The following is a 25468-nucleotide window of genomic DNA, read 5'->3' on the forward strand; positions in this document are numbered from 1 at the left end:
TCTCTCTCCCTCACAGATGGGAAGATTCCTGGGGGAGGTGGATGGCGCTCTCATGACCCAGCTGCTCAGCATGGGGGTGTTCAGCCAGTAAGTGGGACATGCTTCTCCCCAGACTGAATACACACAGAAAAGGCAGGAGCTGATGCTAAATGGTCCCGACAGATATCGGGATCCTGACCTCAAAAACCCATAGCAAAAGCCCCAAAGAGCTCCCAAAGCAACCTTTCTGAAGCCAGGGACTTGACATGAGGTGGAGAGGGGTATAAGGTCATATGGGCCCTTAGAGGGAAAACCAAATTTGCTGTTCAACTTCTTTAAAGCAGTCAAAGTGCCGAGATGTAATTTTCTGATCTGCCTATCCTAACCCATGCACCCTCATGAATCCTGGTGAATGAAAACCCTGCAGCAAACTTCCCCTGGGTGGGGGCAGGGAATAGGGGAAGGTCTGGACTCCCCAGATTCTGTTTCTGATTTTCAGAGTGACTATGTATGACTACCAGGCCATGTGCAAACCATCAAATCACCACCACAGCGCTGCCCGGCCCCTGGTCAGCGTAAGTGTCACCCCAGACTTTCTTCCCACCTGCTAGCTCCAGGACCCCACTCTTGACTCTGATCAGAAAGTGCTGTCCAACCTCTTCCCACACCCCTGCTCCCTGTTCTCAGCCTGTCCCCTGCCCCCAGGTCTTCTCTCTGGGGCTTCAGGGAATTGTTCTGGCAGCTCGTGAGATAACCAGGGATCTCTGGCAGAGAAAGCAGACCACATAGCTCCTTTCTTGCTTTGTTCCTAACCTCAGTTGCTAGTGCTTTCGCTAGCACCAGAAACCTAATTGGCTCATCAGGAAGAGAACTTCACTAGTCTTCTAGATGGGCATTGTCTAACCCCAAGTGTCTGCCCTACAATAGAAATTTATCAGATAACTCAGTTATAAATGTTCCCTCTGCTGGGAAGGGATGGGGGGTGGTGGCAGCAGGAGGGGGAACCCCCCCCCCCATGGTCGTTAATGGTGGTGCTGAGGGGAGCCTTCGCCAGGGTCCTGGGGTCCTGGGCTTAACTGTGTGTCCCTTTCCTTCCCAGCCAATCTCTGCCCTCCTGACTGCTACCAGGTGGCTAGTGAATGAGCTCTTGCTGTGAGTGGGGTCTGCATCTGGGACAGGGGGTGGGGCCCGGGGGGAACTTCATGCAAGTGTGGCTTATGAGGGAGCCCTTTGAGCAGGAGCTGCCCAAAGTCCCCACAACCCCAGAGGAGGCAGGCAAGATCCCTGGGTGGAACTGGCCAGGCATGTATGGTGCTTGCCTCCTACACTCTGCTGCCAGAGGTTGTGAGGCTCTCTGCTCACCTAAGAGCCTCAGGGCAGGGAGAGGGTGTCCTGGAGGAGAGGGGCTTGACCAGGGGCCATCAGGGAGCTCTGGTGCTCCAGCCAACTGAGGGCCCAGCTGGGGAGGACATGCAGGTCTCTGGGATTCCGCTCTGCATCTGACAGGCTCCTGCTCGAGTGGAGTGCCTGGGGCTCCTGGCGTGCGGACAGCAAGGCCGAGGGTGAGTATACAGGACCACAAAAGGGAGTGCTTACTATCAAAGCCATTTCAGTAGAATCTGTCACTTCTGGGCGGATGACAGAGGGGATGGGGACTCTGGAAAGTCCATTGCTCACCTCTCACCCTGCTGGGCCATCTCTCACTCATCACCTCCCTGTCACTCCTGGCTCCCCTCACCTCTCTGTGTGACATCACACCATCTTGGGACACCCACTGCTCCATGTGACATCATTCATCCCATGTGACATCACCACCCGTGCCATCCTGCCCTCATGGGACATCATGCCCACCCTGTGCTGGGCCTCACATCTGGACAGCCAAAGCGGTCTTCCATCAGTGTAAGTAGCATTCACTGGGGAGCCTGGGGGTGTGGGGGGTATGGGATGGACTACAAAGGGCCTGTCTTCAGCTCTCCATCCCAGGCGTGCATCTAAGGAAGGCTGAGCTCTCTTCACTGGGGACACCCTAACTCAGAGGGCCTCTCCCAACCTAAAGCCCCATTCCTCACGGGGCAGTGGGGCAGCCCAGATCTTATCCCACACAAGTACAGTCCTACCCCAGGGGAACCACCTCCTTGGGTAGGAACATTTATGATTCCAAGTGGAAAAGGATGAGCAGCCACCAAATCTCCTTGCAGAGCAAGAAACAGTGATGCCTCCAGCTCAGGTGTCCACCGAGCCCTCAGCAGCGCTCAGGGTTGAAGGCATGGTAGGTGGAGGCCTTGGTCTGGTCACAGGAACACTGTGGGGACAGTACATCTCCTGTGACCTTGTATCTGAGGACAGTGTCCTCCAAAGGCCTGATCACAAGTCAAAGATCAGCTGTGACTCTAGACTGCCCCCCTCCCAGGAGAGTGCAGCCACTTGATCTTTAAATGCAAAAAGGAAGCTAGTGGCTTCCACTTGCCTGGCTAACATGGGGTTCCCCTACCACACAGGACTGTCTTGCTTTAGCCAGTTTTACTCAATTCTCCATGTTAATAGAGCCTTTGCCGTGGGGTTCTGGAACATTGCCACTGCCTGGGCTGCACTCCCCACCCCATTTTTGTTAAGACTTTGGCTTCCTGATGGTGTCTGTGACAGGAACCAGGAACCATGTGTCACAACCCATTTAGAAACAGGTCCCTCCTCCCCTCTGCATGGGAACACAAGGTGGGGGACACAGCTCCCCTCCTTATCTTTCTCTCTCTGCCAGCAGCTGCATCTTGCAAAAACTGGGAATGATCTCCCTCAATCTGCTTGTTCAGAATTTTTCATCTTCAGGGCAGCTGTCCCTGGAGCTTCTCCCTCCTGCCTAGGAGGCCTGGTCTGGCCACTCATCCATGTCCTCAGTGAATAGTGCTGGACTTGGGAGTCCAAGGACATGGATGAGTGAGGCCCTGATGCCCTTTCCCAGCTGCATGGGAGCCACTTCACCCTATCGTGGCTGGCATTGTTACTATCATTGTCACTGAGATAACCTACCCACACAAAGGGGCTCAGGTGACAGGCTTAGGGGACAAAGCCAGTGCAACTGGCCCCTGGAAGGAGTGGAGCCAGCCCTGAATCTTCTGCAAGCTTTAGCCAGAGTGCCCACTCTCAGATTCCAAGGGGGCCCAGACAGCCACACTGCCCAGCAGGAGCCCTTGAAGATCTGGTGGAACCTGACCGAATATATAGACACCCGACTTCTCTGCCTGCAGACTCCCCTCCCCTCCCCTTCAAGGTCTAGTGGGAAGTTTCTGGGTCTGGGAGTTTAGGAGACCTATAGCTATCCTACTAACCCTGAGACCTACTAACCTATGTAATCCTGACTTAGGGATCTATCAAATGGGAGTGATATTGCCCACCCCTACCCCCCTATTTCACAGATAGGCCCTGAGAGCAAAAGGAAAGGCATGAGAAGTGCCTGGAAGAAATAGAAGTGCTGTTAACAAAACAGTGCTGCTATTTTGAACAGAAATAATGTCACTCAGCCTGTGAACCAGCCTTGTTTTGCTTTTGCTCACCTCAGGAGCAAATGTGGGCCCTTTAGGACTGGGCTTCTTGGGCCTCAACTTTTCCTTTTGCAGAGTCCTGTTCACTCATCCTTTGTCCCCTTCTGAATGAACTCAAGTGTACCACACAGATACTAAGGAGCCCAAAAGGCTGTGGCTCCTGGGCTTAGGCAGCTCTGGGCACTGGAACCTCCCCTGCCGGTTCTCTCCCAGTCCCGGGCAGTCAGGCACTCAGCCCTTGCTGCTCTGCTCATAACTGGACACAGGGGTAAGACAGCAAGCCTAGGGCTTGTCTGGGAGCTGCATATGGAGAGCACTGTAGCTAGACTTGAGAAATGTCACCTGTACACAATGGGAATGGGAGGGCTGATAGCATTAAGGGACCAAAGTCTCCCACAGCCACCCCTTGGCACTCCTACTGCTCACCTCTCGGATCCTGGATGTCAGAGCTCATGGGCACCTTCAAGGGGTCCACTTCCACCCCTCCTCCCAACCAACCAGCTTACATTGAGGATCAGGCTTCCAAAGAGAGGAGGTGGTTTTTTCCAAGGTCACAGGGCTAGTGTGCTAATCACACACAACTGAGAGCCGAGGCCCCCAACGCCTTCTCTGCTTCCCTTTCCACTGTGATATCATTTGCTCCATTTATTCTGTTCCTTTTCCTTCCCTGTCTTCCTCCCACCCAACCTCTCCTCTACAAGCCCTGAGAACTTCTGACAAGGGGGCCATCTGCATGCACATGGACAAAGGGGCATTTCATTGCATAGGGACTGCACCTGCCCTGGCAGTGCTGAAGCAGAGACCCCCACAGGCATGGCTTCTTGAGGCCCTCCCAATTCAGCAACACCCCATTACCCATGTGTGACTCTGTCTCTCTGCAGCCCACAAGCACAAGAAACAGGACATGCTGCAGCCCTGTGACACACAGTACCCCGTGTTTGTGCACCAGACGGCCATCCAGGAGACCAACGGGGCCATCGAGTGTGGGGCCTGCCAGAAGTAAGACCCAAGGGCAGCTCCCAGGGTCCCCAGCCATGCTCCCAGGGTCTTTGCTTCTCACTTGCCTTAGTGAAGGAAACACAGGCTGTTGCAGAGGGCAAGCCAGCTGGGGGCGCTGATCGGTTCCGTGTGCTGTCTTAGGGAACCTGGGAAGAGCTGGTCCAGAGGCCAGATCCAGGCCCACCCACCCCACCACAGCCTCCCAAGTCATGCCACACAGAAGAAAGGCTCCCACAACCTCTCTCGGTGACCCCCTCAGTGTGGGTCTCACTCACACCTGCATAGCCCACAGCAGCTCAGTGTCAGGGCCAGGCAAGCTTGGCTGCATCTGCAAGCCCTTGGAAGTCAAGGATAGCTTTGAGGAAAGAAACCAGTCAGCTATCCCTCAGAAATCTCTGTACAGAGAAACTGGCAAGCTTGAAGGTGTTCTCAGGAGTGGGTGGGCTAGAAGAGGGCTCGTAGCGTTGTCACCTGGCCTCTCCACTCCTGGGCCTGGAGCCTGTGTGTGGCCCTGCCTAGACTCAGGCCTTCTCCCCTGTACAGACCACTAGATCTGACCAGCTCTGCCAAGCCCTGGCCCAGGAGGGCAGGGAGGCCTGACAGAAAGCTCTCTCCTGCTGACTCCCACCCCGACCTCAAGGACCTCCCAAAAAGCCCTGCCATTACCAGGGGCTTCCCAAGATGTACCTTAGAGCCCTAGACCTCAAGCAAATTATTTTATAGTGTAGCACCTCAGACTGTGGTGTGAGATAGTCAGACCTACTAGTGTGCAATGCCTGGGATTTTAATCTCACCACAGCAGCTTTCTTGGAAATATTGTTATTTATCTCAAAGTCTTGTTATGAGGATAAAGTAAATGGTATGGTATAAGGCAAAGACTTTAGAGTAGACAGATTTGAGTTAAAAAACTAACTCTGCTACTTCCTAGTTGTGTAATCTTGGGCAAGTTATTTAACCACTTCTAGCCTGTTCTCTCAGCTACAAACAGGAATAATACCAACCTCATACAGAATGGTGAAAGTTAAATATATACGCGCACATGTGTGTGTGTGTGTGTGTGTGCGTGTGTGTGTAAAATCATCCACCCCAATAGGAAATGCTCAAGAAGTGGCAGCTACTGTTATATAATGCACCAGGCCTAGTGCACAACAAGCTTTCCCTAATCCTTCACTCCCTCCCTCTGGTGGGGCTCCGGGGCTGTGTGCAGGTGTGCTGTGTGTGCCACCTTGTGGCCAAGCCTGAGCACTGCATCTTCCCAACAAGGCCTGCCTCCGCCATCATCCAAAGCAAGGACAGCCACACATCCCTATTTGCTTGGGACAGTCTTGATTTATGCTTGTTGTCCCTGCATATATTAATAACAACTCCTTTCACTCTCAAAATGTCCCAGTTTGGACTTCCTCACCTCTGATCTGCTAGAAAGGAGCAGTACAACTGCAAAGGCTTGTGGGTAAAATAAGCCAAAAGGCCTGAGTTCCTTGCCTAGGACTGTCCCTGCAGTTGCCCCTGATCTGACCTGCCTCATGTTTCTGTTCCTTCCTCTGCCAGCCCAACTCCACACTAAGTCTCCAGAAATTCTCTCCCTAGAAACTCAATGTGATGCTTGCCATAGAGAAGTTTCATGACCCATCTCTCTCTCTGCTGCAGGATATTTGTGATGCAACAGATTCCCAGTAGTAACCTTCTCCTCCTGGTGACAGACCCCACCTGTGACTGTAGCATCTTCCCACTAATCCTGCAGGAGGCTACAGAAGTCAAATATATCCTTCCAATCCTCCACGATATGCCGGCTGAGGGAAGGGTGGAGGTGAAGGAGATGTCACTGAGGGGCTCAGATTTTGAGAAGCCGAGGCCAGCTTCCCTCACCATCAGCATCCCACCCTCCCCCACAGAGCATTGTGATTTGTTCTCCAGCCTTCCACCCCACTCTGACCCCCCCCACCCCTGGGTGCTGCCTCTGACCTTAGAAGCCACTTGCAAGACAGCTGGTCCCACCAAGGGGAGGTTCTTCCTGAACTTAGTCTCTAGAATCTCCAGAATCCATTCCTGTCATGAGGTGTTCACCTTAACAGTGAATTCTTCACATAATGCCTCTGTCAAGTGTGACAGGATGCGCTCCCAGAAGCTTCGCAGGAGACCAGATTCTTGCCATGCCTTCCATCCAGAGGTGAGGGCTGGAGGGGAGATAAGGGGCGGGGCTTGGTCTTCATCCCCAAATCCTCAGCTCCGGGACTGTGCCAAGGCACTTGCAGATAGGAGTGCTTCTGGACACTTATGAACATAACCGTACACGTGATCTCTGTGGAATACATTTGTGCATGTGCATTTACATTTAGGCCCCTGTGTCATTCAAATACTAAGTCAACCAGGAGCCAAGGATACTCTTACAAGGAGGGCCAAATTTCCCAGGGTTTGGGCCCTCAGTGGTTTAAAATCCAGCTTCCCCATATTGCTGTTCTTACTACTGCACTTAGCTCCAAATGATCTGATCAGATAGAAGAAACTAATGGTGTGCATAATACTAATGGTGACCAACATTAATTGAGCACCCACTATGTAAGGTGCTTTTAGCTTATGGACTTAACCTGGGTGCTTTATACATAGTATTGTCTTTGCTGACTATGGCTGCCACAAATTATCCACCTCAAAGAAGCTTCCAGAGTTGATGGCTTCCCTAAAGTCATTCTAAGGCATGGCCCCACAGCCACTCCAAGACTAGGGACAAGCAGAGGCTTGAGCCCAGTTTGGGGCTGAGTGTACAGCCTCTACTTTTCCCTACAAGGCAAACAGCCTAAAGGTGGCAGTGCTTCTTCCATTTTCTGGAACTTCCCTCTTACTCTAGGTTTTTGGTTCCTATTAGTCCCAGAGACCCTCCTCCCTACTCCTTGTCTCCTCTGTTGGGGATGGTTGCCTCATCTTGAATGCCACCCTTTCATCTCTGCTCTGGGTTCACAGGAAAATGCCCAGGACTGTGGTGGCACCTCGGACCTCTCAGCCTCGCTCCCCATGCTCCTGCTGCCTCTGTGTGCCTGGGTCCTTCCACCCCAGTTGCTGCGGTGACACCTGCCCAATCTGACCTCTGTTTTGATGAGATGGTCCTTGCAGAGATATTCTAAAGAGTCAACAACTGGTGTGGGATCCACCTCACTACACCTGGGTTATCACCCAGGTCACTGTTCATCTCAATCTTAGGCTAATGGTCCCTGCCTCCTGAGCTTCCTGGACAGAACCAGAAACCACTTCTCAAAGACCTTCCAGGGTGTCTAGTACCATCCACCCCAAGTCTCGATGGGCATCCTCCCATCCTTCCTACCTCCTCTTCAGGAGCCCAGCATGAGCTCAACTTGGACCAAGACAAAAGAATTCAATTCCATCTATTTTCCGGAAGTCCAGACCCAGCCAAGGGTCAGCTGTTTCTAATGAACCTGGTTGGACTTTGGAAGAATCCAAGAACTTAAAGGTACTGAGAAAGAGGGGCAGAATGAGGCCAACAGCAGAAAATGAGATGAAGAACATGCTTCATCAACCTGAAATACAGCTTTCTCAAAATGAGATGCATGGTAGAGGGTAGCTCAATTTCCTAGCTGCTACTTAAAAAAGTTGTGTGTGTGCATGTGAGAGAGAAACAGAGAGAAAGAGAAAAAGAGACAGAGAGAAGGAAGGAAAGTAAATAGTAATGGGAAAAACTCTTTTCCTACAGGTATTAAATCCTTTTATATTACTGTGGTATATGCAAACTATTGCCATTAAAAAACTTCTAAAAATGTCTTTACAAAGCTCTAACATACAGGAACTTTTGTATCTAAGAAAAAGCCAATAGGGTAAAATATACAGCTGCTGCACTAGAAGGTGATGTAAGTGGCTTAAGTATAGATGTAGCTGTAGCCAAGCATAGAGGTCCCAGAAAAAAGAACAGTCCTTCACAGTGGACTGGTGAGGGGTCTCCTGAGGGGTAGCTCCAGACTCCGCAGGAGGTCCAGGTCCCATGGCAGTCTTTTTCTAGCCACTAATCGGTGCAAGACATTACCAGACTCTATCCCTCGGGTTGGAACTTCGGGGAACATTCCAATATGCAAAGCAAAGTCCACTGAGAGGGGAGCTCTAGCTAGCTAAGAACTTACTCTCCACATGCACAACTCCCCGCAGGAGTGTCAAGGCCCTGGAGCTTCCTCCTCCTTCTCCCTCAGACCTGGCTCCTGAGAGACAGCAGTCTCCACTGTGAGAGCAATATTAAAGATAGAACCATGTAGAAATCTTTAGGTGGCCTCAGATCTTTAAATTTAACCAACCTCCAATAAGGAGGTCCAGCCAAATCCCATGACAGGCACAGACAGCATGCAGGGCCTCAGGGAACCCTTCCTTCCAGTCCTCCACAATTCAGAGTACAAGCTTCCCACCAGCAAATAGTGCCATTTCCCTAGAGTAGGCTGACTCTGTACGGCCTTGTTCATTGCAGTGTTTGTAACATGCCTTGTATTATTGATTATATGACGTTGTTTTCACCATTTAGTCTCACAAGCCTGCGAGGTAGGCATTAACAGCCCCATTTATAGTCGAAGAAATCGAGCCTCAGAGAAGACAGTGACTCAAGCTCACTTGCTCAGCCAGTTTAAGTGGCAAAATAATGCTAGGAATGGCCAAGGCTTACAGGTACCTGGTAAGTAACAGGTATTGACTCAGTTAATCCTCACAACAACCCTCTGAAGTAGGTACTGCTATTAGCTCCATATTATAGAAGCACAGAGTTGAAAATTGACTGCCAATTACTGAAAGAGGTTTATGAAGTTTGAGTGCGATATTCATGTAATGTGCTGGGCATATAGTAAGCATGAATTACATGTTAACTACTATTATTCTATTCCCTCATTTTGTGAAGGTGGGGGCAAGATATGACAGTTCGGATGCCAAGAATAACAGGCAAAGATCACAGGTGTTTGTCCGCCTGGCACAGGTGGTTAAAGAAAGCATCAGGGAACCCTTTCTCCAGCCCCCTCGGTTGCCACCACCTTCATGATAAGACTTTACTGTGACAGGCATGGCAACATGAACACTTCCTAACTGTTGCTCCAGCAACACCCCCCTGCCCCCCCCCCCCCCAACCAGGACCCATGGCCTTCCCTCTGCCTTTCTTTGTCTGTTTCTGGCCTCCAACAGGATCCAACCTCTACTACCAACTCCCAGACACAGGCTGCTTGTCTTTCTCCCTAAAACAGCAAGCCTGTCTTTTGAAAGGCCTGTCTTCCCTGCCCAACCAGGGAGAGCATTTTCAGGCAAATTTATCACCCATCTCAGCTATATAATTTAAAAACCAAGATTAGAAGTACTGGGGCAGTGGGGGTGAACAGGTGGCTCAGTTGGTTAAGTGTGCATCTGATTTCAGTTCAGGTCATGATCTCATGGTTCATGAACTCAAGCCCCACGTCGGGCTCTGTGCTGACAGCTCAGAGCCTGGAGCCTGCTTCAGATTCTCTGACTCCCTCTTTCTCTGCCCCTGCTCTGCTCACGCTCTCTTTCTCTCTCTCAAAAATAAAAAAAAAAAATTAGGGGCGCCTGGGTGGCGCAGTCGGTTAAGCGTCTGACTTCAGCCAGGTCACGATCTCGCGGTCCGAGAGTTCGAGCCCCGCGTCGGGCTCTGGGCTGATGGCTCGGAGCCTGGAGCCTGTTTCCGATTCTGTGTCTCCCTCTCTCTCTGCCCCTCCCCCGTTCATGCTCTGTCTCTCTCTGTCCCAAAACTAAATAAAAAATGTTGAAAAAAAAATTTTTTTTAAATTAAAAATTAATTAAAAGAAAAAAAAGAAGTGCCGGGCAGCTCCTGGCCTTGTTTTGTCTGCTTCATCCCCATGCCTCTGCATGGCCAAGAGGAGACCGTAAAATTGGGAAATCACTTTTAGAACCAATGGAAGGAATGAACTACTTCTGATAACTAGCCTTGTTCCTCGCCTGGCAGAACAGAATGTCCTCTTGAGCTCCTGAGGTCAAAACTATTCCTTTCTTCTTTTAACAGAATAAAGGACAGCAGGTGGCAGCCTAACCCAAGCTAAAGAGCCATCACTTTGATTTCAGAGGAACAAAGTTAAAACCAAAGTCATTTAATAAAGAACAAGATTCTGGAAGACAGAATCTTGACATTTCTTTACAATGTTGCACGCCTTTGGATGACCAGTAACTCAAAGCTGCTTTCAGATCCTTTCTCAGTACCAGTGATACATTAACTAGTAGATCCACCTAATAATTTTGTACATTTTAATAGAAGTGCTTTCAGGTTAAGAGTTCACTACTTCATAATGCTAAGTGAAGTTTTGGTTTAGGAGGACAAGGAAATGGACATATCTTAAAGCCAGAAAAGTAAATACAGGGAAGAGGGTGACAAAAGGGAGGAATCAGAGTAAGAGTTTGGCAGAAATGCCAGCCAATCACTATGTAAACTTTGAGAAATGTTAATCTCAGTGAAAGATGCAAAGAATATAAGCCCATTTTAACAGGTGAGAAAAGGCGCATTAGGAAAATAAAACGACTCTTCCTAGGTCACTGGCAAATGGCAGAACCTAACTCTGAACCTACCTCTTTTTTCAGGTAAGCATAGCCAAGGCAAGGGATGGTAGTGGGCCATAATGAGAGGCTTTCATGTTCGTGCAGCTAGATTCCCTGTTTCCTCAGTTTCCCCTAGGCCATCACAAGTAGAAGTTACAAGAGGCAAACTGACCTTGTTTCCACCAAGTCAAAAAGTTGAAGGCAGAAAAACTTTGCACATTAGGAAACAGGGAGCAGTGGTCAATAGTTCATGACCAGTGAAGGAAGAAAAATACAGAATGTGCTGTAACTGAAGCACAATATTCTAGAGACAAGGATATTATTTCTGGGATAACTTTAAAGCAACATTGCCAGGAGCTTCTTTAGGGAACTCAGAGCCCTAGCAGTCTATAAAGTCAAAATTCAAACTTATCCTTTATTTCCTTTATAATATCCACAGAAATCACCTGAGAAAGGGAGTATATAGACCGTTTTTAGCAAAAGACTAGGAAAAAACCAAGTGTTTTTTTTTTTAAAGGCCTTAGAAGAGAATGCAATCCAGTGTTCTATACACAGATAATATATAGGGAAACCCTAAAGTTAGATCTATACTTAAAAATGAGAATTCAAATATTGTAAATTCCCCTTGCAAAACAATTTACCCAAGGCAAAGGGGTTGGGATTCCTCTTTTGTAAATTACACAAAGGGTTAACAAATCCCAAAACCTTTAAGTCAACACACATGAGACTATTTAACCCAAACTTTCTTCTTATTGTGAAGAGTGCTGGCACAAGAGACTCAGACCTGGCCTTTCTGAGCTTCAGTCTCCTCATCCAGGAAATGAGGGAATAATACTGATCTGTTCACAGGGAGGTGGTTAAAGGTATCTGAAATGTCAAGAGTCCTTCAACAGAAACTTTCCCATGAAGTGTCCATTATGTTAGGTATTATTCTTATAAACTTTAACCATAAATTGAGAAATGGCCTTGGAGTTAGCTCTCCCCTCCATTCTAACCTGGTCCCAGTTGTCATGAAAGTTTAAGAAAGGTCAGGAAAAGTGAGTTGGGCATACTTTGACTTATACACTGAGAATGAGAAGTCTCTGAAGATAAGCTTCAGTGTCTAAATTAAGGCTTCAAGGGAGGTAAGCTGAACCAGTAAAAAAGTACACAACAAAAGTTCATATTCCATTTGGTTCTTTTTATTAGAAGTTGAGAATACAGCAAGTAAGGGAAATCCCATGATGAATGGAACCATCACACAGAGGCCTCTCTGGAACCCCAACCTTCTATGATCCCCAAAAATGTGCTTTGTGGCTTCAGCAATTTATAAAGGGGGAAGGGGAAAATACTGAAAAAGGCCACTATTTAATGGTGAATGAAGCTGTAGAGGTCCTAACCAGCCTAGGGCCAACAAAGAAAATTAAAAATCTGCACAGAGCAAGCAAGCCTCTGATGCTGAGAGTAAGGCATTCAGGCGCCAACCTGGTGAGAGTTCTCAGCAAGCACTGTGAAGACCAAGTGCATAGTGAGGCTACTGGTAGTGAGTTGCACATAGACACACACATATAAACGGGCGCACACACCCACACACGCGCGCACACACACCCTAAAGAGGGAGATTTTTACTGGATTACGCATCATTGATGTTAATTTCATTTTTCCTAACAGTTTGTGCTATATTGAACCAGATTCAGCTCCTCCTTTGGGGTGTGGGGTGACTGGGCCCGGAAACTGCTACTTCTGTTGGTGTTGTTACAGGGCTGCATCTCACACCCTGTATCCCGAAGTGCATGACCGAAGAGCAAGTCTGGCTTCTGATATGTGCTGTTGCTTCCATGAGACTAAGTGAGCTTTCTTCCCAATGGCCACTGACCTGCTGGACCGTTCCCTCAAAGGGAGTAATACTGTTCTTTATGTTGTCAGGCACTGCACCAGTTCACCCACTCAGTCTTTTGCTGGGTCCCCTAGCACCCAGGGCAGTTACCTTATTCAGAACCAAAACACTCAAGTTCCTTCCAAGTTCTACCAGTGGAGTCCTTCTTCCTGGTTCCCAGCTTTTGCTGGAGATTGGAAGGGGAGAGAAAGGAGAATAATGACCAAGGAAACTCATTACTGAAAAGGAGGCCCTCCCCATATTCCCAAGCACCTATTTGGTGCCAGTCCCTGTGCTCAGGGCCTCAATGTTTCCCTCTAAAGCCCACAATCCCCAGGGTGTAACTCAATCACCTGGAGTCTTGGATGATAGCAAGTAACCTAAGACTCAAGTGCTATTTCGGTGGTTTGCCTATGAGCCAAGCTCAGGGTTCTATGAACCAGAACCTTCCCCTACCACTCTCCCTGAGGGTACCTCTGGGGCACGAAAACTCATTTTTCTATTCCTGGCAGCTCTTTAAAGATACAGCTTAAGGACTGTACCAGATTCCCTGGCAGTAACAAACAACTTTCTTTTAAAACTTCCCATCATGCTATCCCCCAAAACTGGGGTTCAGAGAATACTGAAAACTCCATGGTGGGTACTGGACTTTGCTTTTATAAGAGTTCCACTGGCCTTCTTGTTCGAAGGACAGCTGATATGTGTATCACAAACTAGGCTTACTAAGCGATGCTAGAGGTGAAATTCATCTTTCCTGATCTAAAGGAAGCATTCTCCAACCTATGTAAATGAGCTCAGGAGGCACCTGGACAAGTCAGAATCTCTTTTGTAGCTGGCTCCATGCCAGAAACTGTGATGCCAGGGAAAGGTCCACTTACATTCCCAGGAGGAAGAAAGGTAGTTAGGGCAGTGACTTTAACAGAAGGAAATTTCTAGGACATTCCAGAGCTCTATAGCAAGGATATGGGAAACTCACATCCCTTCAATCAGATAAAAATCACCACAAAATTGAATAGGATGCCAGGAAGTAATTAGATCAGAACATTTCCAGAGCTCCTCCTACTGTCTCCACTACCCCTTTGCTGGCATAACTGATTTTCCCAAGTAGATGGCTCTACTTTTTAGAAGGGGTCACTATCAGCACAACCAGTCAGTCTCTCAAATGATACCTTAACTAGAGCCTTTATCTAACACATCCTGTTAGCCTCACGTGCTGCTTCCACTGAGAAAACACATACAGCTTCCCTCTACCACAGGACTCTCAAAAGCTCTCAGACATGAGAGTGGTCATGTGATCAATGGATTAGGGCTGTACTTTCTGCCCCCCAGGGTCCAAGGTATGTCAGCCTTTAGAAGGCACCTTGGTGTACCAAGGCATTATACATTCTGGGGCCATCACCTGAACCTCCTACAGTCACCTTGTGCAAAATTGAAACAGTGTGTGGTACTTGCATGTTTCATTCTATACAAAAATTCCCTTCCCTCCCCTACCCCTATGTTTTAAACATTTATATAAATTCTTATTTAAACAGTAAGTTAGAATCTTATTTACATTAATTTCTTTGTTCTCCCAAAAGAGCATCTAAAATCACATTCCCACCCTTTAATAGGATACAAATGTTCACCTAAATTTGTTTGTATTACTGATTTAAGGAGAGAGAAAGGGAGAACAAACCACCAGCTAAACTGTTTTCCCATCTTCTACAAATAAATATGAACACGGATCAGAAGCCAGTTTGCCAAGGGTCTTGCAGAGCCCACAACTGATAGATCCCAAGTATAAGTCAAGGTCTGGGCCATTTCTCCTTTTCTCCAAATTGATGCACTCCATCCTTTGAGGTATGATTTATTTTTGTTTTTCTCTTCTCAGCCATGTACCAGGTGGAGCCCCAGGGGCATCACAAAGCCCATGAGGCTGTCAAAGTTTTGGGGCTCCTCTGGCACTGGCATCGATGGCCAGTAAGAGAGGCCTGCAGGTACCACAGGCCTTGGTTCAGGGTCACAATCCCTGGCTTCTGGAAGGTGTCACAGTGCATCTTCTTCACTGCAGCCTCCGCCGATCATGAAACGGAACTCCTGGAGGTTTGAGACACCGTGGAAGTGAACGAAAGCGCCAGCAACCACAAAGATGTGAAACAGCTGATGAGAGTGAAACTGGAGGCAAGGGGGAGTGGGGAGGGGGAGAGAAATCCATTCGTTATTAAAGTCTGCTAAAGAGTCTTCAGATCATTTGTGCTGAGCAGGGCAGGGAACGGAGGTGACAGAGCTTAAATTCGAAGTGTCCACAGATCTTGGAACATCCATTAGGCATATCACATTCTGCTGAACCGAAGGCTAGCCATCCCCAAAGAAATCAAGGTGTTGCCACTAAGTTTTAACCATGAAGATTTGCACACGTAACACTGCAGTATCTGGTGAACTCAGAGGCAAATGACATACACATACTCTTGCCAACAGACATCAAAGGCCCAAGGATTCCTCCTTGCCCAGCAATGGACTGCAGTTAGACATGGGGAGGTTTTTCTCATTGCTGATAGAGATTTTTATCATGGACTGAATAAAGCACCAGGGCTATGGCCATTTAAATGTTGCTCTCTCCCAGAAAAACTACAGGGATTTCTAGGATTAGGTAGAAGGTCAAAACATATGTCTGCTCAGCTCTAAGAGTCTGGAATTACATGAATATACTCTATCAAAAGACTAGGGAAGCCAGGGCCTTTTAATTCCTTCTCAAATAAGAAATTGGTCTATAAGCATGTGATGTTTTTTTCTGACTTAATCTGTTCTTTTGAATGCTAGTTCATTTCTTAAAAGGGGTTATCAATTGCTCAGTGCACCAAACATCACTTCAAAAATTACACTATTCTCTCATTATACTCTCAAAATGAAAAAGTACAGTTGCAAAAACAGTATTCATCAAGGGAAAGATATTGATTTTAAAGGTGTAAACTAGAAGTACCCACAAATCACATCCCAAGAAAGGCTTCCTAGGAAACCAATGGGGATTCATTCTCCCAAAAGTGGGGGGAGAATTATCTCCATAATCAACATCAAAATGATGATGAGGCAATCTCCAAAAGATAAATTAACTAATTTGAACCTGAAAGATTGCCTAAATTAGTATTATCTTCATTTTAGGAGGGCTAAATTAAACTTTGAAGACTAGGTGATCAACTTAGCCTACAATAATCAGCAACAGGTTTGAGGAACAGAATTCCAAAGGTCAGACTTCATATCCAACAACACTCCAATTCTATACCTATTGAAAATGTTTCAGGCCAATTTCAGTTATAAAATTTTCCATCTGTTGGTCCCTTCTATTTCTTTTCCATCCCTTTTTCCTTCTCTCTTAACCACAATCTAGTTAACTCTACCTCCTATTGTAACCAAACACACATATACACACTCAATCTCTCATTACAAATCACTGTGTTTTAGTATCAAAAAGGACTTTGGTAAAAACTCTAGTCCATCACCCTCATTTTACAAATGAGGAAACCAAAACAAACTAAATGCATGGCCAATTCAGTGTAGTATACAGGAGCACAGATTCTGATATCAGACTAGCCTGATTCAAATTCTGCTCCTACCACCCAGGAGTAACTTGTCCTAATGTTGCTAGTCTCCCTAAACCACATTTCCTAATCTGTAAAATGAAAACATTAATAAAAGTTGCCATACCTTATACGGCCGATGTATTAAATGAGGTAATCTATGTAAAGTGATAACTCACTACCATGCCAACACCAAGTTAGTGCTCAGAAGTCATCACTGTACTTATCCAGAGAAACACTAATGAGGGATAGTTACAACTAGAATACAGGTCTCTCAGTTCTTAGTCTAAAACTTTTTCAATTATTTCACTCCCCGGTCTTCCAATAACAAACTAACAGATATGTATGTATATACACTAACTGCCCCTGATCATACTTACCCAGATATCACACTTGCCGGGAAAGAAGCGTTCAGGGATGCGGGCAGCATACAGGGCAGCGCCTGTGATATAGAGGCTGGCCATCAGCATCAGCCAGCCAATCTGCCCAATGGTGGCAGCCTTCAGGAATCCCTCCGAGATGACATAGTGAAAGGTAGGAATGATTCCACTCAGGCCAAGGCCCAAAAACACTCCTAGCAATCATAAGAACAGAATAAAGCAAAAATGCAGAAGAGAAATAAGGAAGAAGAAGTCAATATTAAAACACAGTACTAGTAATTCTACAAACTGAATATTTCAAGTGTGATGCAACACTGGCTTCTTGTTTGAAAGGAAAAAGGTTCTTCAAACTCTTGGACACTGCCACACCAGACAGCACAGCTAAGTTCTAAAAGACAGATCTATTTACAAATGCAAGGAGCCTCCCGCTAAGAGATGCTTAGTTTAACAAGTCAGCAGTCCTCAAAGGGTACAGAATTGTGTTGCTAAGGGTTTCAGGAATAGACAGTTCTAGGAGTTTGTTTAAACCTCCCTAAATGTTGCCTCTTTATAGACAAAGATTGCAAAACAGAGCAGTTTTACATATTTTATCTTCCCTGTGAAACACCAGATATTCCTGGCGTTTAAGCAGAGTGAAAGGGTGGAGGTGGCAACTGGGCGGAGGGGAGGGCACGACTGCTCCTGAAAGCTCCCAGGCCCAAAAAGTACCAATCTGGTACAGAAATCTATCAGAATCACTCCACCACAGCCCTACTGCTTTCCAGATCATTTATAGCAGTGTTTTTCAAACTTCTGGATAGGACCTAGGTTATAAGATCAACTAAGTGATCTCAATCAACAAATTTTTTTTAAGTGAACTAAAACAAAGTAAAAATTACTAGACTGTCATAAATAGAATGTTAAGTAAAAGTCTGTAAAAAGCTGAGTAATTTATATGTGTGTGAAGTTATGAATATATACACAAATCTGTGTCCATCAAAACACCACAGGAACACCTCTCAGCAGCCAGTAACTGCTCCTACATTTTGACACAGTTAAAAATGATCTTTAACTCTCAAAATACAGGAGGCATATTGCTTGCTTTGGACATTACCAAATACACTGCTGGTATGCAGCAATATATGTATACACATACATCTCCAAGAGAAGAGGAAAATGGCAATACTCCTCACAGAAGAAAAATCATCATGATCCTGTTTCACTTGTTATTTCCCTCTACGTGTTAAATAAAGGCTCTACTGGTCTTTCCTATCATTCTTGGAAGTCAGAGCCTCAGGAACTTGGTTCTTCTGATTTGTATCACAGCAGAATGTTTCTTATCTCACATGCTTAAGCAGGCTTAGCACCACAGTTAAGTACTACTGGACGCCAATCCTGACCACTGGTTATCTGCTCATATAATCACTTAAAAAGGGAAGTCGGTAGACTGTTGCTAACAGTGGTCATTAACAAGAAGTTAAATTCTAACTTCTAACCTTCTAGGTAACCGTAGAAGAACCGCAGCTTGGATTTTAATACTCAATGTTTTGTTTTTGTTTTTTTAAAGGTCAAAAGAAAACATATTCCTTTTACTACTAATTGTTCATTCTCAGCACCAGGCTTGGCACTGTGGATAGAAAACTGAAGACATGGTTCTGGCTACAAGGAGTCCCCAGACTACTGGGAGACAAAAACATGTCTCTCTGAACTCCACACTTCTACAGGAAAACTCAGCCAAGGCCTTTTGGCTTTCCATATGATCTCCAGCTAAACAAGCCATTATCCTAAATATAAAAAGCCTCTTTATCCTTACATCAGAAGAGATGTATGGTGCCTACTTGAGTAGAATACAATCAGTATGGAGTGAAGTTTTTATTTACCTAAGCAGTACACATGTTAGAATAAAAATATAAAACAAAACAAAAAAAAATGATAACAACAAAAGAACAAATCACTAAAAAAAAAGTATACTCCAAGCTGACAGACTAAGAATAATCATTGTTTTACAAAGGTTACAGAGCCACTTGCTGCCTTATGGACAGCATATAGCCATAAACTCAAGTGAATTACAAAATATATACATCAGCTCATAAAGCTCACAATACCCTAAACTCTAGTGCTTTAAGATAACTGATGAACACTACTACATAAAAAGCCCTTGAAGAACAGAAACTATGGCTTATTTATATTTGCCTCACAAGTACACAGCATAAGACTTGCCAAGTAGGCCTTTAATAAAATGATAAATAAATCAATGTCCAATGCAAAACTCCCGTATCTCTTACCTGCTCTTACTCCTCGATACTGAGGGGTAGCAAACATGTCCCACTGGGAAACTATGATGGCCGCAATGCCCAGCACACAGATGACAATCAAGTAGATGAAGCAAGGTTGTGGATTACAGTAGAAAGAATAATAAAGCCATGGAACAAAACTTCCCATAATAAGAAGAGCAATACCAGAGTAATCCAGTCTAAATTAAGAAAAAAAAAATCCATTTGATGTTAAAAAGTACTGCCCACTACAGGTTCCAATTAATCCCCTATGACATGAGCTAGCAGTAACAGCCAAGAGGCAAACTAGTATGCTTGCTTTAAATTAAAAACTAAATAAATAATTTTTTTTTAAGTTCTCTTCAGATGGTATCAAGAATTCTGCCTACTCTACTGGATGTTTTTCCCTAACCACTGACTCTAATATTTGATTACAATGTAGGCTTTCAGATACGTACTTAGAGAAGAGCCGGGAGACCCCTTCTGAGTGGCAGTAGACTGTGTGGAAGAGCCATGAAAAAGAAAGGCAGAGAATGGCCCCCAAGAAGAATAATCCAAAGACCACCTTCTCTTGCAGAGGGGCCACAAAGGAGATGTTTGGGCGAAACATATAAAAGATCCCCAGGCACAGGAAGAATACACAACCTATGAAAAGAGTGTGGGGAGAGAAAAGATTATCCTTGTGAAGAAACAGTGCTGTATATTCATTAGGCTTTCAGTCCTTCACAATCATAATGATATCTAAATCAAAAGTTCCATAAGAAAAATGTTCCAAATAACTGAGGCTTATCCAAAATTTTGGTCTACTTCATACATGGTTGGTACCCTATACTCCTCAGCCTCAAAAAATGAGTTTGTAGAATACAGTAACTTATTTATCTAACAGCATAATCAAAAAAAAAAAAATACAATGCTGCTACTCCTTAGAAGGCTAAATTAGGGGCGCCTGGGTGGCGCAGTCGGTTAAGCGTCCGACTTCAGCCAGGTCACGATCTCGCGGTCCGTGAGTTCGAGCCCCACGTCAGGCTCTGGGCTGATGGCTCGGAGCCTGGAGCCTGTTTCCGATTCTGTGTCTCCCTCTCTCTCTGCCCCTCCCCCGTTCATGCTCTGTCTCTCTCTGTCCCAAAAATAAATTAAAAAAAAAAAAAAAAAAAAGGCTAAATTATTCCACTTCTACCTCTAGATCTAGTATAAAATTTCATTTAGAAAGTTTTTGGTGGGGCACCTGGGTGTCTCAGTCAGTTAAGCGCCTGACTGCTGATTATGGCTCAGGTCATGATTTCATGAATTTTGAGTTTGAACCCCATGCTGGTCTCTGCACTGACAGAGCAGAGCCCGTTTGGGATTCTGTCTCTCCCTCTCTCTCTCTCTGCCCCTCCCCCATTCACACTCTTTCTCAAAATAAATAAACAGAAAGAAAGAAAGAAAGAAAGAAAGAAAGAAAGAAAGAAAGAAAGAGAGAAAGTAAGTTAGTTAGTTTTTGGCACATATATTGGAGTCCAGCTTTCAAAGGTCCATTTTATGTTTGCTTTGCAATGAATTCTAATACCTCCAAACCCTGGCAAGAAATACAGCTTTCCTCCACCAATAGGTGTCAAGGAATATTATGCTTCTCTGGTCCTGTCCATTGACCCAATAGATTCAAAAGTTAAGGACAATAAATTATGCCCATTTATGTTATTTCATAACCAGTTTTTCAACTGCTCTTTTTCACAATGAGATACATGTTTTTATTGCTTAGGGAAAGGCCACTTAACACAAGGAAGGCACAGAAATTAAGAAGTTAAACATGTGCTCCCTCTCTCTCTGTCCCTCCCCCACACATGCTGTCTCCCTCTCTCTCAAATATAAACAAACATTGGGGCGCCTGGGTGGCTCAGTCGGTTGGGCGGCCGACTTCGGCTCAGGTCATGATCTCGCGGTCCGTGAGTTTGAGCCCCGCGTCGGGCTCTGTGCTGACAGCTCAGAGCCTGGAGCCTGTTTCAGATCCTGTGTCTCCCTCTCTCTCTGACCCTCCCCCATTCATGCTCTGTCTCTCTCTGTCTCAAAAATAAATAAACGTTAAAAAAAATAAAAATAAAAATATATAAACAAACATTAAAAAAAAAAAAAAAGTTAAACATGTGTTATGTGACTGTTCAATCTATTTAATAAATCTTTTACCCCTGAGTTGGAAGTCAGCAACAAGCTGGATTTGATTCTCTATTCTACTCTCACTACACTAGCAGGCAAGAACTTGGAGACACAATGGAAGTCAAATGTGTGATATGAAATGCAAGTCAAATCGGGTAAGCCAGAAAAGATTTAACATATTCACAATGTTATGCGACCATCACTATTATTTAATTTCAGAATATTTTCATCACCCCAAAAAGGAGCCTATACCTATTACATTCATCTCCCACTCCCCATTACCCCACAGCCTTAGACAACCACAATCTACTGTGTCTGTGGATTTTCCCATTCTGAGCATTTCATGTGTATGGATCATACAGTCTGGATTATGCCACTTAGCATAATGTTTCAAGGCTCACCCATGCTGCAGCACATATCAGTACTTCATCTCTTTTTACTGTGAAATAATACTTCATTTGTGTGGATATACCACATCCTGTTTACCCATTCACCAGCTGAAAGATGTTTGGATTGTTTCTACTTTTCAACTATTACAAATAATGTTGCAAAAAACATTTGTATACATGTTTTTGTGTGAACATGTTTTCAATATTCTCCAGTACCTAACTAAGGAGCAGAACTGCTAGTGACTCAGTTTAACTTTCTGAGGAAGTGCCAAACTGTTTTCCATAAAGACTGTACCATTTTACATTCCTACCAGCAATGTATGAGAGTTGTAATTTTTCTACATCCTTGCCAAGATTTGTTATTTTCCATTTTCTTGATTATAGCCATTCTAGTGAATATAAAGTGGTATCTCATTACATTTTTCCAAGTTTTTGATTTGCATTTCCCAAAATGACTAATGATGTTGAGCATCATTTTTTTTTTAACTGAAACAGAGTTGACACTTCAGCATCTTTCCATGTGTTTACTGGCCATTTGTAGATCTTTGGAGAAATGTCTATTCAGATGCTTGTCCTTTTCTTGTTTAGTTGTAGAAAGTTATTTACTAGATCCTCGTCAGCTGTATGATTTGCAAATATTTTCTCCCATTTTGTGGGTGATCTTTCCACTTTCTTGATAATGTCCTTTGACATACAAAAGTTTTTAACTCTGAGAAGGTCCAACTTATCTATTTTTAATTTGGTTGCTTGTGCCAAATTTAGGCATCAATTCTAAGAAACTGTCACCTAATTCAAGGTCACAAAGATTTACATCTGTGTTTTCGCCTAATCGTTCTATAGTTTTAGTTTAGGTCTTTGATCCATTTTGAGTTACTTTTGTATATGGAGTGATGTAGAGGTCCAACTTGATTCTTTTACATATAATTACTCAGTTTTCCTGAATACCATTTGTTGAAAAGATTAATCTTCCCTCGTTGTACTCTTTCTTTAATATGCAATCATGATGGAAAAAAAATTATAGATCACATTCTACTTCAAGTGAAACTAAAATTGTGAATATTTTAAGTAATGACTTTGAAAAATCAGGGTTTTCTTAAATGTTCATTTTTGTTTTTGAGAAAGACAGAGACAGAGTGCAAGCAGGTAAGGGCAGAGAGAGGGAGACAAAGAATCCAAAGCAGGCTCCACGCTCTGAGTTGTCAACACAGAGAGCAACACGGGGCTCGAAGTCACAAACTGTGAGATCATGACCTGAGCCGAAGTTGGACGCTCAACTGACTGAGCCACGTAGGCTCCCCCAAAATCAGCTTATTCCTATTAAATAACCACCCTCCTCACATTGTTCATTAAAATATTATACACATTTTGTATAGCAAAATGGCCTTGGCCTGGTTCAAGGACACAGCTGACAATCTAAGTAGAGAAAAATATGACTCAGCTATAATAAAATCAAAGTGCAAACTAGGATAACCACAGAGTAAACCAATAAGAAATTATCATTAGAAATTCAGAAAACAAAATGGCAAGTCCCAAATACATTTTAAGTTTTATCCTTAACCCTCAAATACATGGGGGAAAAAAATATATAGTGAATCACTAATTCCTGACACCATTGATATTACATACCCAAGAGATGGGTCCAGATGTTTCCTGTCTCTGTGTGTATTCTGAAAATGCTCTTAAAACAGGCCCGGAAAGAAGGCATTGGGGGCCGATGTCCATGTAAAAGGAAATCGTTATCCTTGAGCCAGTCTGGTAGTACATCATGAGGGATTACTCGCCATCGGCCTTCCCATACCTGGAAGAAGAATATCAAATACGTATGTGGTTGTGTCAACACAGCAACACTGGTTGCCCTAAAGGAGTGGTTTCAAGCTTGGTTTCAGTCTGGCTAAAGGCAGGGTGAGAGGTCCACATATACAAACTCTCCTTCCTTCATTATCCACAACAAACTTTACCTCTGAAAATTCCCTGTGGTATTAAATATGACCGTTCTTATATTTAATATTTCTGTTGGTGGAAAAAAGAACTACAGTTGACCCCTGAATGTGGGTTTGAAATGCATGGGTCAACTTATATGCAGATTTTTTACAGTACAGTCCTATAAATGAATTTTCTCTTCCTTATGATGTTCTTGGTAACATTTTCTTTCTCTAGCTTACTTTATTGTAAGAATACAGTATAGTTGAGTTTATGTTATTGGTAAGGCTTCCAGTCAACAGAACCCTATTAATAGTTAAGTTGGTATACAGAATTGATGTAAAGAACAAAGGCAAAAGAAAAAAGTATATTTCCTTACAACTTACAGCCCACTGACAAGTACTTGGGACAGGCAGAGTGGCCTTCTTCCCGGAACTCGCTGATCTCAATGTTAATACTTTGCTAGAGGCAAAAGGCAACCTTAACTTGACATTAGCCTGAACTCCAGGATCCTATAAGTCTTCTTTAACATATGAAGATCCCTTTGGAAACTTTCTTTATCTTTACCCACTCCCCAAGATACATATTAGCAATCACGCTCCAAGCATATGGCCCACTGATACACATCTGAAGGGTCTCATGACAAGTGGTTTTACTAGGCAGTAGTAAATGATCTTTTCTTAATAGCAGCTAGTCCCTCAAGGTCCTGGAAATCTTGCTCCCAAATTCCTTAGAGATTTATGCTATCCCTAACCTCCTCCCAACTTAAAAGTATATAATCAGTCACACATAACCCCAATGCAGCTCTTTCTGCCCACAGGTCCTATCCCGTGCTTTAATAAAACCACCTTTTTTGCACCAAAGATGTCTCAAGATTTCTTTCTTGAACATTTGCTCCTGGACCCCAACAACATATCAGAATCACTTTTGTGTCTTCTGCTAAAATCTCTCCCTCTCCCTTCTCTTCCTACCACAACAATCACCAAGGGGTGCCTGGGTGGCTCAGTCAGTTAAGCGTCTGACTTTGGCCCAGGTCATGATCTCACAGTTCGAGCCCTGCTCTGTGCTGACAGCTTAGAACCTGGAGCCTGCTTTGGATTCTGTGTCTCCCTCTCTCTCTCTCTACCCCTCCCCAGCTCATGCTCGTACTCTGTCTCTGTCAAAAATAAACTTAAAAAAAAAGAAAAAGAAAATCACCAAGCTTCAGTTTCCTCATTTATAAAATGAAGGTAACAATACTTTGATTACTTCCTAAGGATCAAATGAAATAACCCAAAGCAAGCCCCAGCATCCACCCCACAGGTGGTATGTAATCCTGACCATCCCCAGAGGCTATTTATTACCTACCTAAGAGTTAGTGACTAATCCACCCTCAATCATGCTGGAGAGATGGCAAAGAAACTCAACCTTCACTGCCCTTCAAGTCTCGTCACCACCTCCCCTTCTCCCTTTTCTTCACTGTCCCTCCCCCAAAGACTATAACAGGAAAGGGTCAGGAATTTGGTACTCTTCCTTAAAATAAGTTTGTCAACCTCTGCACTGTTTCTTTTAATGTCTCTCAGCCCAGAAAGTACACATCACAAGGATCACTTAATCCTCAACTAACTTATTTCTACTAACCAGAAGGATACAAGGAAAAATGCCAGGTACGTGGTCGACCTACAGGCTTCAGGTTCAGACAATGACCCCCACACTTATCCCCCAGGGTTCTTGTGACAAATAACACGGCTAAGCTATACAAACTTGGCACTCTCTCTCTCTCTCTCTCTCTACTATGCAAAATGACTTTTGTTCCACATCTTCCTGTTCTCTGCTATCCTTAATCCTTCTTACTGAAATACATTTATAAAAGAACTGATCTTCTGTGTAACTCCAAAGGAAATGAGAACAATTTAAGAGTAGACGTGGCCCTCTTAACACTATTGAAACTCACTCTCTAG

General features: G+C 44.7%; 2 protein-coding genes across 4 annotated transcripts in view; one reads left to right on the top strand and one right to left on the bottom strand.

Moving 5' to 3' along the window:
* The window catches only part of CACNA2D4 (calcium voltage-gated channel auxiliary subunit alpha2delta 4), a 112605-nt gene extending 104383 nt beyond the window's left edge, over positions 1–8222 (top strand). Inside the window, exons 30-38 of the mRNA XM_049624840.1 lie at positions 17–87; positions 479–554; positions 1079–1131; positions 1486–1541; positions 1858–1878; positions 4397–4514; positions 6162–6274; positions 6599–6681; positions 7470–8222. Of these exons, the coding sequence (XP_049480797.1) occupies positions 17–87; positions 479–554; positions 1079–1131; positions 1486–1541; positions 1858–1878; positions 4397–4514; positions 6162–6274; positions 6599–6681; positions 7470–7574 (696 nt within the window). The 3' untranslated portion in view covers positions 7575–8222. The remainder of the gene's footprint in view (positions 1–16; positions 88–478; positions 555–1078; positions 1132–1485; positions 1542–1857; positions 1879–4396; positions 4515–6161; positions 6275–6598; positions 6682–7469) is intronic.
* Positions 8223–12210: 3988 nt separating this feature from the next.
* ADIPOR2 (adiponectin receptor 2) overlaps positions 12211–25468 on the bottom strand; it is a 79617-nt gene continuing 66359 nt past the window's right edge. For all 3 annotated transcript variants that reach the window (XM_049627040.1, XM_049627041.1, XM_049627042.1), the window contains exons 4-8: positions 23235–23406; positions 19545–19731; positions 19099–19286; positions 16835–17028; positions 12211–15054 (exon numbers count right to left, since the gene is read on the bottom strand). In XM_049627040.1, the coding sequence (XP_049482997.1) occupies positions 14926–15054; positions 16835–17028; positions 19099–19286; positions 19545–19731; positions 23235–23406 (870 nt within the window). In that variant the 3' untranslated portion in view covers positions 12211–14925. The remainder of the gene's footprint in view (positions 15055–16834; positions 17029–19098; positions 19287–19544; positions 19732–23234; positions 23407–25468) is intronic.

Source organism: Panthera uncia, chromosome B4, assembly GCF_023721935.1.
Source record: "Panthera uncia isolate 11264 chromosome B4, Puncia_PCG_1.0, whole genome shotgun sequence".
Taxonomy (NCBI): domain Eukaryota; kingdom Metazoa; phylum Chordata; class Mammalia; order Carnivora; family Felidae; genus Panthera; species Panthera uncia.